Consider the following 12,149-nt stretch of genomic DNA (forward strand, 5'->3'; position numbering starts at 1 on the left):
TAAATAAATTAAATTAAGAAACCTTGCATTTTAAATCGAATTCTGTTATGGAGGTTTGGTTTCTGCCATTTTCATCCAATATTCATGGTGTTGTTTGTCTCTTTTTTTTCCTTTGCGTTGTACCTGCAAAGAGAATTGTGGGTGATTGAGGCTGTAAGAGGCACATTTGTTACATTTGGGTCTCAGAATCGCTCCAAACGTTGGCTGAATTCCTCGCCTTTATATAAAGAATCCTTTACTTTGGAACATCCTTCTATCTTTTGAGACTTTGGGAAAATGTGGGGAAGTTACCTAGACAGGGAATAAGCCTTGTATTGCACTACACAGTGTTTTGAATAAAGATTTTTTTTCATAGCAAGGAAAATATTGTCTATAACTTGGTTTAAACTCTGTATAGATGTCTGTAAGTCTTACCTTTGAATTTGCCAATATGTATAGTGCACTCATTAATCAACATAAGTCAAAGAGAGATGATTTAGGAAACGTATATTGAAACATTGAAAAAATCACCTGTATTGAAACAGTTTATATTGCTGTTTATATTGATATTGAGTTATTGTCCAGCCCTACCCACAAACTATTACTAATCCCCCAGCATTGGATGCCTGAGTATACAGTCAGTCAGTTCCCCTCTTCCTCCAGGTTTAGCGCCCTTGCCCTGTATGTCCCCAGGCGCTCATCATGTCAGACACGCGCTGTCCCGATTGCATTGTGAACAGCTCAGCGACTGAACGGCTGGGTGCGTTCTCCCCCTCTCCTGCAGATGCGCGTCCCTCTCGCACCACTGCCCGCTCGGAATATTAAGCGGGACGCGAGCCGGCCGTGAGCAGATTCCAGAGCAGGGCTGGAATGTGCACCGTTTACGATGCTCAATAGATGCCCTCGGTTTTGTGTTTGGCCACCGAGAGGCTTTTCAGTTCATTACGGATACTTCAATTTTACCCTCCATTTGATCTGTACAATGGAAGCTGATTTTGTAGCTGTGTCCTCCCACCACCCTGGCTGAGTGAGATCATATCACTCTCTCAGGTCTTTGCCTCGGTCTGCGGAGGCAAAGATGATCTCTATTCAAGTCTCATTTGTTTGTCATTGCTTTTCGCCTCCCCTCACGCAGACTGTAATCATAGACTGTAAACGTGACTGGGAGGTTCTGGTGGAGGTTGTGGTTACAGGCAGTGAACCAAAGATCAATTTTAAGGAAAATTCTAAAAACAAAAAACAGTGTTCTAATTTTGCATAACACGTCTACCAAAGGCACATTAAACCCATGCAATAAGCAATAAACAGAGTCTATTAATATCATTAATATCATATGGATCATTGACTTCTAAGGTCTTCTGGTGAAATCTGGTAATAATTGCTATTCTTTTTTTTTAATTCTTTTTTTAAAATAAATAACACTCTGCATAACACAGATGGGTCCAAGAAAATTGTATACGGTATTGTATTGTATTTTTAAAAAGAGAACACAGTATACATTTTAATCATTAGTTCACTTTGGGTTGTGTTTAAATCACGCCCACTACATAGCAGTGTTGCACATCGTTGTTAGACCCCTTGGTTCTGATTGGATAATTTCCTGTTACTCATTTTTCTCATTTTATAAATATGATAATGTGTGTTTTTATACTTTGACATTAAATTTGATTGAAACAATCCCAATATGTTTCACTGCTCTAGTCAATACCTGGCCTCTGAGAAAGAACTTATACTGCAGTTTTCATTTTTTTTTTCAACATTGTGCAGCTCCAGTGGGCATGAATTAAATGATTTCTGCTGATTAACAACACCTTCACTAAATATATGACTTATTATTCATCATAAAATACTTCTCATCATAGATTCTGGGTTTCTAATATGCTGATATTTTCCTTCTAGTCAGTATTCTCCTCTAATGAACGCTGTAGCTCAGCTCGGTTACACCCCACACAAACACACACACACACACACACACACACACACCCCACCCCTACACACACACACACACACACACGCAGAGATCGACTGCAGTTCATGTGCTGTGACATTCTCTGCAGGGTTCACCTTTCCAGTCAGTGTTGTCTGAAGTTTCTGTTGGTTTGGTTCCTCTGCATGGTTTCTTTGGCTGTTAAAATATAAACATGCAGGCTAAGAGATGGAAAAATTAGTCTGGAAGCAATTTGTTCAATTTGTTCAGTAATGGAGGTGAAGCAGGTCTCATGTATTTAAAGTCATAGTCATTAACCCTCGTTCTGGTTTAGTGGTGGCGGTAAAATGTTCTGAATTGTTTGTGGAAAGCCTGGTTTTAGAGGCTCTAAAACAAACAAATCAACAACCACACGGAATCCAAATGTAATTGGAAAGTGTGCTGCTGACATTTTGCATAATGCTAAAGAAGTAGAGGGTAGCAAATGCCAACGTTATTCCAATTTTCTTATAGTAAACAGAGCTAATGCATTCTTGGTGCATAATTATTCTGAATTACAAACCCCATGGCTAAATGTAGGCACCTGGTGCATTTCTGAGAACACTGCGTAGTTTCATTACTTCGCCACATTAGAGTTTTTTTTTTTGTTGATAGTTCTTGTGTAAAATAATAAAAAGTAATTATCCTTACTTTGACTTTTCCTTTTTTTATGTCCGTTAATTGTGTATGCTTTACAGTTCCTCCGTTAATGGAAATCTTTCTCTCTTTCCACAGAGCCCTAGCAGACATTCTGCGGCAACAAGGACCCATTCCAATATCTCAGTATGACTGTGAAAACTTTGCGGCAATGAACAGCGCATCCAAAGACAACACTCCACAGCGGACGGGCTCCAAAAACCATTACACCCCTGTTCACACTTCCAAATCAAATCACGGTAAGGCTGCTGACAGCTAATTTGTCATGTCTTGTTGTGTTGTGTAACTGATAGCTTGCTCTTTACTTGTCAGTGCAAATATCTGCACTCTTTTCTTGAGTAACAAATGACATCGGCTGTAATTGTGTATAATGAATAGGCAGGTTCACACACAGATTTGTTCCTGTATTAATTTGAATTGATGCACAGCCGCAGTCGAGGCAGTCTACTTGTGCACAGCTAGTGCGCTAAGTGTGTTCTGTGCATGGCAGAGTGCTTGTCGCTGGCTTGTATGGCTTGCACTGCTGGCAGGGTGCCAGGCGGCTGTCAGTCAGATGCTGGATAATTCATGCCGATGCAGAGCAGGGCGAGGATGAGCCGGCACATGTGCTTGTGCTTTGCCTCTGTGCGGTAGCGTAATCTGACATGTTAGCGCTCCTTAATCAAGTGATTCAGACTCACAGACAGTTTCGCTGTGAGAATCAACTGCCATTCTGGCCCGAGGATGAACTGGCTTAAAGGCTTCTTTAGGTTTCTTCAGTTCAAGGTCATTAGATTACATTATGATATTATTCTCTTTGAGCAATTTATTAGGAAGATCTTTCTGACACAGGGTTAAAATCAGGCAGATACAGGCCAGCAGCTTCATGTATTCTTGCAAGTTTATCCCGATAAAAATCCGAAGGGGGGAGAATTTGATCTCAGTGATTCTGAGAGTCTTGTGATTGATTGTTGGTATGTTATGGTTTAAGTATTTCAATAATTAACAATCTCTAGAAAGTTTCAGTGCAGCGATCTCTAGAGTGGACTCAGAATTATGTAATAAAGGAGAAACATTCATTCATTTACTGTTTTGTTGAGGCAAATAGGCTACAACAGAAGAACACCACAGCAGGTTCCAATTCTGTCAGCCAAGAACAGAAAGCTGAGGCTGCAGTGAACACGAGCTCACTAAAACTGTACTGCTGCAGAGAGTAATGAAAAATCTAGACTGGTCCAATTAATTTTTATTTATGCAGAGGCACACACATGTACCGCCTTGCAGTAAACATGGGTAAAATCACAGAATTGATGCATACTAAAAAAAGTAATATTTAAACATTGTGTATTCTTTTAAAACCTTCTTCTCACTTTCTTTGCACGTACATGACAATGCATGCATGGGAACAATGTTGAAAAGAGTAGCTTACAGTGTTACAGTGTTTTGCAGTGTTACCTGCAAAATCCAGAACACAGACATGCCCCATCATAGTTTCATCATAACATTTATTTGCCTTTGTTACTGTACTTGAGGAATTTCTTTTAATTGTATCGTATTGACCTTTATTACTTAAAGGAGAACTCTGGTGTGAAATTGACTTAAGGTGTAGTAAAACATGATAAAGAGTACTAACCTTTGTTAAATAGCCCACCTCCGCTCTCCTGCAGCTTTCCAAGATCCCACTATTTGATTCCGTTTGTCCAAACACCCTTAAGACTGGGTGATATGGGGCATAGTCTTGCCCCTGCAGATACATCGCTTTTAACATCGTTATCCAGGATCAAAGTAGCTCCTCACCTCATTGGTAGAATCTGGAGAGCCCTAACATTTAGAAGTGCAGAAGTTTATAAAAAACACTGTTTACAACCTCTCTGGGTGCCACCATCGTACTTTACTTTAGGACTAGGGGACAACTGCTCTCTTGTTTTACTACACCCAAAGTAAATTTTACACCGGAGTTTTCCTTTAAATTAAGAAATACTTTACTTAATTGAGTAGTTATTACCATACTATTAATTAAATCATTACTCAAATACAGCAGTTCCAGGTGACTCTACCTCATGAAGCTGACTGAGAAAATTCAGCCAAGATGTGCAAAGCTGTCATCTAAGCAAGCATCCAAAATATTAAACACATTCTGGTTTGTTTAATACTTGTTTGTTTACTAGATAATATGTGTCCATATGTGGTTCTTCATAGCTTGGGTAAATATAGTATTATTCATCTATAATACAGAACATTTTATAGAATTCCTATTATAGAAATGGGCCAGTGTTGTGTTAGGAGTCTTGTCCATGGACTCTTATTGGTGTAGCGCAGCACAGTAAGCCAGACCAGGAATTGAACCCCAGTCTCCCACATAATGTGGTAGCACACTAGCAGATAGTGGTGTTATCCACTGTGCCACACCAACCACGGAATTTAGGGTGTGTCCAAAATATTGACTGGTACTGTATATATTTAATGATACATTTTATTGTACACAATTGCATATGGAGTTTTATACATTTGTTTTATGGCTGCAAACATAAACTCATTCACTAACAAAGTACTTCACTCATAATTTGGTACCACTAGTTTGAATCCATGGACTCAACTTGCCTTGTGTGAGTCCAGGTTGGTGGAATGGTGTGAAGAATGTTTTTATGGTACTATTTAGACTTTTCTGTAGTTACTATAGACTTTACTGTCATTTCAAACCAGTTTGCCCATTCTCTGTTGCTTTGTTTGCAGACCTGCTGCAGACAGCTTCTTCTTTATTACATGATTCTGTTAAATATCTAGAGACTTCTTCACATGAGCATCCCAGGAGATCAGCATCTACTTATTATAAAGTAGAAAATGAGTGTATGTTTATCATCCCGCCCACTCCTTAAGGTATAGTGTGTAAATAATTTGGTAGGAAGCTATGTGGTGGTGTCTCAGTATGATAAATTGCTGTGCAAAACACAGCAAAAGCATGTAATGAGTAAAATAAAGTGAAACGTTTAGTAATAATTAATGTATTCTGTTTCCAAATTATTGTACATGCTACACCATAAGCTGCAGTACAGCTTCCATCTCTGATGTCAAGAGTTAATTAGATTTTTAGTATCTTTGCATGTTATATAAAGCTCTGGAAAAAAATAAGAGACCACTTCAGTTTCTGAATCAGTTTCTCAGATTTTGCTATTTATTGGTATATTTTTGAGTAAAATGAACATTGCTGTTTTATTCTAGAAACTACGGACAACGTTTCTCTCAAATTCCAAATAAAAACATTGTCATTTAGATCATTTATTTGCAGAAAATGAGAAATGACTAAAATAACAAAAAAAGTTTCAGAGCTTTCAAACCTCAAATAATGCAAAGAAAACAAGTTCATATTCATAAAGTTTTAATAGTTTAGAAATCAATATTTGGTGGAATAACCCTGGTTTTCAATCACAGTTTTCATGCATCTTAGCATGTTCTCCTCCACCAGTCTTACACACTGCTTTTGGATAACTTTATGCTTTACACTCCTGGTGCAAAAAATCAAGCAGTTCAGCAGTTCAAGTTTGATGGCTTGTGATCATCCATCTTTCTCTTGATTATATTCCAGAGGTTTTTAATAAGCTAAAATCAAAGAAACTCATCATCTTTAAGTGGTGTCTTTCTTTTTTTCCAGAGCCGTATGTTCCAAATGATATAGACATCCAATCTTATACCACTTAGATTAGTTCATCTTAGATATCTTAGCAGTATATTAGCTGTTCATTAAACCTGTAATAATTCAAATGATTCAGTGTGCAAACACTCAGCACACAGCACAAGATACTGAAGCTTGACCTACAATGTGACGTCTTGTCTAGCGTCTGAGGTGGGCAGTATATATAACAGTATGTAGTAGTAGTATATTGGTACATAAGTTAAGGATTTGCTAAAAAAAACAGAGGATTGTGTTGTATTAGTTGTTATACAGCAGGGAACTACAATTCCCATAATGCACTTGAGTCACGCCACTAGAGCAATAGGCTTTCTCTTCCACGTTAACAGATTTAAAAGTAATGTTAGTGCAGATTTAGCTAGAGTTAATATAGTTGTGATACAATTAATATTCAAAGCTATCAGGTGAGATGAGCTTATTGGAAACCAGTCAGATTATTAGGTTATATCTAACTTACCATGATCATGTGACTCATATATTATAAAGGGCAATGACATATAAAAACCTAAAGTACAGCAACAGCTCTATTACATCGATTACTTAACTCTGAACTAGTAAGCTAGGTTAGATAACCAATTGTAATGAACCATCATGGTGGGGGCTGTGCAATATGGCAGTATTGTTTTGTGTCCTCATAAATTAATACTTTCCTCAGCAATAATCACAGTACTAAGCATGGGAGAGTATCTAAAGAACAGATTTTTAAATATATATATATAAAAAATCTAAATATCATGCAAAATATTGTGAGAATCATTGTAAAAATGTATTCAAATACGGTGATGATATATATTTTTCATATTGCCCACCCTTTAGTCACTTTAGTGATGATAATAAATGTTTAACTGAACCAAATTTTACAATCGCTTCCACCCAAGAAACCTAAGCTGTAACTGTGAGCAAGTAATGTTTAAATTTGCGTGTGAGAATAGTAGTGGTTTTATGAGAACCATTATGGTAACTGTTATCTCTCCTTTGTCTTTCTTCTCTCTCTCTCTTTTTCTCTCTCTCTCTCATTTATATGCATAGTTAGATTTTAGATCGTTTTAGATCAGGGGCTCTTAACCCTTTCTTTTTACTGTGTTACCCTTCTTAGGATTATAAATGTTTCATAACCACCCCTCACTCCTCTTAACGTGTGACCTTGTAATGTCAAACTAACAGTAAAACACAAATAAATATATACACATACATTTTATTGTTGGTTAGACATCACAAGGTCACATTTTGAGAAAGTGAAATCAATTTATTTATTACTCATTTTGTCCAGGTTTTTCCTACGGTCCCTAAATTGCCGCTTAGGTCTGGGGATCCTGGAGTTTTTGACCCTGTTAAGTAAAGGACCCCTGTTTTAGATTGTTTGCAGTAAAGAAAGTCCATGTTTACATCTGTTGACACGATGTGTTTTGAGTATCCAGATTATATCTGGATTAGGCCAAGCCACCTAAAAATGCAAGTGTAAACACACCCAAACACTGGAACCCAGGTCACATTCGAAACTGATACAGATTCCAGTGCTAGAGTCACTTCAAGAGGTGATCTGAAGCACATTTGAGTCATATGCTGTAATAGTGTAAACACATACATTTCTCCAAGATGCATTTAACAAAGAAAAACACCTTCCAGTATAATATAAACACCCAAAATAATTCCCATGCAACGAGCCGGTTGCTTTTCAAAGTTAATGCAATTTGAGTGTTAACACTGCTCTTTCAGTGTGTTTTTGGTACCGTTACACCCCTAATATATTAATGTTACACCTATTTTGAGCATACTGGAAGTGTCTATCTTAAATTATACCACAGGTATTTCTGACCCTGCAATGTGATTGGCTGAGAGGCGTTTTAAGAGTGACATTATCAGCCTGTTATGCACTGTAACCAAAGCTCTCCATGTATTACTTCACCACATACAGGTAACCTAGCAATGATGCAGCACTTACAAGCCAAACAGCGCAGCTACAAACAGAGCAGCAATGGAACTGTTTTAACTCGCGGAGTTTTTATAACCAAACAGATCGTATTATCTTTAACTCATCGTTATCACAATTGCTGTAGATTATGTATTCTAAAATGTATAGAATGTATAGATTTTTTTTCTCATGTACAGATCTGGAAAAAAGTAAGAGACCCCTTAAAAATTATGAGTTTCTTTGATTTTACCAAATTAAAAACCTCTGGAATATAATCAAGAGGAAGAAGGATGATCACAAGCCATCAAACTAAACTGAACTGTTTGAATTTTTGCACCAGGAGTGACAAAGTTTTTCAAAAGCAGTGTGTAAGACTGATGGAGGAGAACATGCTAAGATGCATGAAAACTGTGATTAAAAACCAGGGTTATTACACCAAATATTGATTTCTGAACTCTTAAAACTTGAATATGAATATGATCTTGTTTTCTTTGTATTATTTGAGGTCTGAAAGCTCTCCTTTTTTTTTTTTGTTATTTCAGACATTTCTCATTTTTTGCAAATAAATGCTCCAAATTGCAATATTCTTATTTGAAATTTAGGAGAAATGTTGTCTGTAGTTTATAGAATAAAACAACAATGCTCATTTTAATCAAACATATACCTATAAATAGCTATAAAATCAGAGAAACTGATTCAGAAACTGAAGTGGTCTCTTAATTTTTTCCAGCTATATATATATATTTTTACCTTTACCTACACTCCCTACACTCACTATTAAGCCATCCTTCACTGTCGCGAGAGCTCAAGGTCTGCTACTGTTTGTCCACACACTGCTGTCCGTGTCCTCTGGTGTGACGTGAGCAGACGGACGTGGTGTTAAAAATGACAGTGGTGATAGTGGGCGTGAGTTAGTTGCTGAGCTCGGGCGTTCAGGGCGACCTTGTGTTGTCATGTTTGCCCGAGGTCAGCCATCAAAGAGGCTGTTTCCACTTGAGACCTAAAGTCCCGTCCCAGTCGGACATGCGGCGCTCTGACAGGCTCTGGAGGAGCGTGGATAATTTGTATATAAATTGGTGGCCAAAGCACTGACAATTTCAGGGGCAGCTCAGACAGAGGATGCATATTCACATGCCCTGATGCACAAGTGCTTTCCCTTTGCCTTGCAGAGGAGTGACATTGATACGGTCACATCGGAATTTGGTTTATTTATCCTGTGTTTGATCATTTTTAAGGGTGCAAAATTGGGCTGGGCAATGTGTCTGTCAATATGAACTATAAAAAAAAAGCCACAGAAATGCCTACAACGGATTTCTTTACCGTTGGTGCCAAAATTGTGTTATGTAACATTTAATGAACATCAGTGATAGATAATAATGTATCATAAATGTGTTTAGAATATCACAATGTTCACACTGTTATTAAGTCCTGTTTTTGTAATAAATATATGTATATATTGAATTATTGTCCAGCTCCTAGTGCACAATGAAATTGTAATTAGGGCAGCACATATAGCAATATATGGTTTCATCATTGATATCATATGCATTAATCACATGGCAGGAATTGAAATGTTATTTCAATTAAATATAACATATTTTGTGCTGCTTTCTACAAAAGGAAAATTCACACTGTTCTTGTTTTCCATGAGATCAGACTAGCGCTAGATAATATTTGCTCAGTTCCCTTCATTTTGCCACGTTTTTGGACATACAGTTTGCATTATTGATATAATGACATTGATTTCCTTTTTTTTTTTTTTCTTTTTTTTTTTTACAAAATATTAGCTCTGTGTAATGGCAGGAACTTGCCACTATGACACTTATCACAATACAGCAATTACAAATTACTATATTGCAATACTATAAGTACTGTGATGTATTGTGATTATTTCAATCAAATTTTAGGAAAAAAAATCAGTTTCACAGAATCTGTACAAAAGTACATCAAAAGTAAGGTGTAAACCCTTTCTGTGCAGAAATAAAAACTATTAAACTAAAACTAAATAAACATACAATACAATACAAAATAGAAAAAAGTACAGTAAGTACAAACTCTTATAATATAAAAGCAAATAATCATATGTATAAGATCTGGATAAAAGAAAAATTTACTTTTTATGCAGTCAGAACTATAAGATCTAACAACACATTACAACACTGTTACTTGGTGGGCGGGGTTTAAACACAGTGCCAAATGAACCACTGTTTGCCACTAATATTCACATGTAAAATAGTAATTAAAAATACTGTCTTTAAAAAAAGTATATATGTTATTGCAAAACAAAATATTATAATATTGTAATATCATAATACTGTTTTCATATGTTTCATTTCATCTAGTTTGGTAAATGTATGCTTAATGATGTTAAATCAGATGAGCTCCTTTCTTTAAAATTAGACATTCTTCTTACTTTTTATTTTATCAATGTTTACCTAAATATATATTTTAATGGGCCAACGACAAGCAAAACATTCAGTCTTCAGTATTACAGTGTTTTGCAGAGGAAAAAATAGAAGTTTTAAATAATACAACAGAAAGAATGTGTACTAGAAAATATTTGCATACAATATCAGGCATCTGCATCAGCTCACAATATCAATGCATTCTTTTTAAAATCAACTCAGTAATGTATAAAAATATGCCTATTGGGAGAACTTATATTTAAATATCTGTATATTTGAAGGCATTATGAGATGAGATGAGATTGCACTGTAGGTTTTTCAGTTCACTCGTGGGACTGGAAGCACATTAAGTCTTTTCCTTATTTCCTTATTTATATAGACAGAGCTGAAACGATTTGCTTTATTGTATTCTTGTTTTATTATTGATTTTCCAGTCCCTGTTCTGTTTCCCAAAGAGCGTATGATGCAGCGTTTCATCAACAATGTCCTTGCCACCGAGCCAAATGACTAATTAATATACTCTAATTTGCTCATTAATTGATTAGTAAATGAACTGACACCGAGTAAAGAAGCAGTAATGTGACCTCTCGCTTAAAACAATTTTATTGTATTGCCTTAGGACAGTTGTGTCAGTGTGATAGCGCGTCTGTGTGTGTGTGCACGCACGCCTGTGTGTTTTTCTCGCATATTGCTTCAATACAGCATGCATAAAATTTGCCTGGCTTATTAAGCTATGATTTAATTAGTTTAATTAACATGTGGAATGCCAGTGGGCAATTTCATAATGATATGCACCTTCCTCTTTTTTTTTCCTTTTTTTTTCTAAACAGTTTTGCATTGCAGCATCTATGTTTTTTTCCCCTTCTCCCGTCAATTAATTGCAGAATTGCTCAGGCTATAACATCTCCGTAATAACTGTGATTTCCCCCCAGCGGGCTGGAAAAGTCTCACCCACACCCGGAGACAAGGGCGTTAATGCTGACTCCAGCAGCACGCCCCTGCCTCGGGGCACACCTGCATCACACACATTCCGCTGATGGTCCCCGGAGTAGTTATCATTTAAAACACATTTGAAATTCGTGCCCTTGTGGCAGCACTGAAGGTTGAACTCACTCTCACAGCTCCTCAGGGAGACCAATAGAGCAGCTGCTCAAATTTATCCACACTCAAGTAGCGAGGCGTCGTAACGAAGGCTTAGCGAGATCACACTCTCGGATTTGAACTTCTGTCAGTGTCGCTTGCCGCAGTGACCCGCCGAAGGCCCGTTGTCTGCCGGATTTGGTGGGGACGTTTGGATTTTTGTCCTGTTCCGAAGCCCCCCGCACCACACGCTTGTTTATTTGATTCACACCACTGTGTCAGAGCTCGCCCGTACCAGCGAGAGGCAGCCATTCGAGTTTTCTCTATTTGTTTTGCCAGCTTTGCCCCACTGTTACTGTTGATCCAGAGCGAAAAAGGGCTTTTGAAGGCTGGAACAGACAAGCTTCTTTTATTTCAGTGACTCCAGCAGGCTTCTGAGTGTCTTTATGCAGCTTATTACCAGACCGGTCCCTGAGGTTCCAC

The 12,149-nt window shown here is 37.3% G+C and overlaps 1 protein-coding gene across 7 annotated transcripts in view; it reads left to right on the forward strand.

Annotated features, from left to right (window-relative positions):
* Positions 1 to 12,149, forward strand: part of LOC103039538 (protein shisa-6) — a 107,651-nt gene that overhangs the window by 4,738 nt on the left and 90,764 nt on the right. For all 7 annotated transcript variants that reach the window (XM_015607861.3, XM_015607855.3, XM_015607858.3 and 4 more), the window contains exon 3: positions 2,681 to 2,841. In XM_015607861.3, the coding sequence (XP_015463347.3) occupies positions 2,681 to 2,841 (161 nt within the window). The remainder of the gene's footprint in view (positions 1 to 2,680; positions 2,842 to 12,149) is intronic.

This window comes from Astyanax mexicanus, chromosome 15, assembly GCF_023375975.1.
Source record: "Astyanax mexicanus isolate ESR-SI-001 chromosome 15, AstMex3_surface, whole genome shotgun sequence".
Taxonomy (NCBI): Eukaryota; Metazoa; Chordata; class Actinopteri; order Characiformes; family Acestrorhamphidae; genus Astyanax; species Astyanax mexicanus.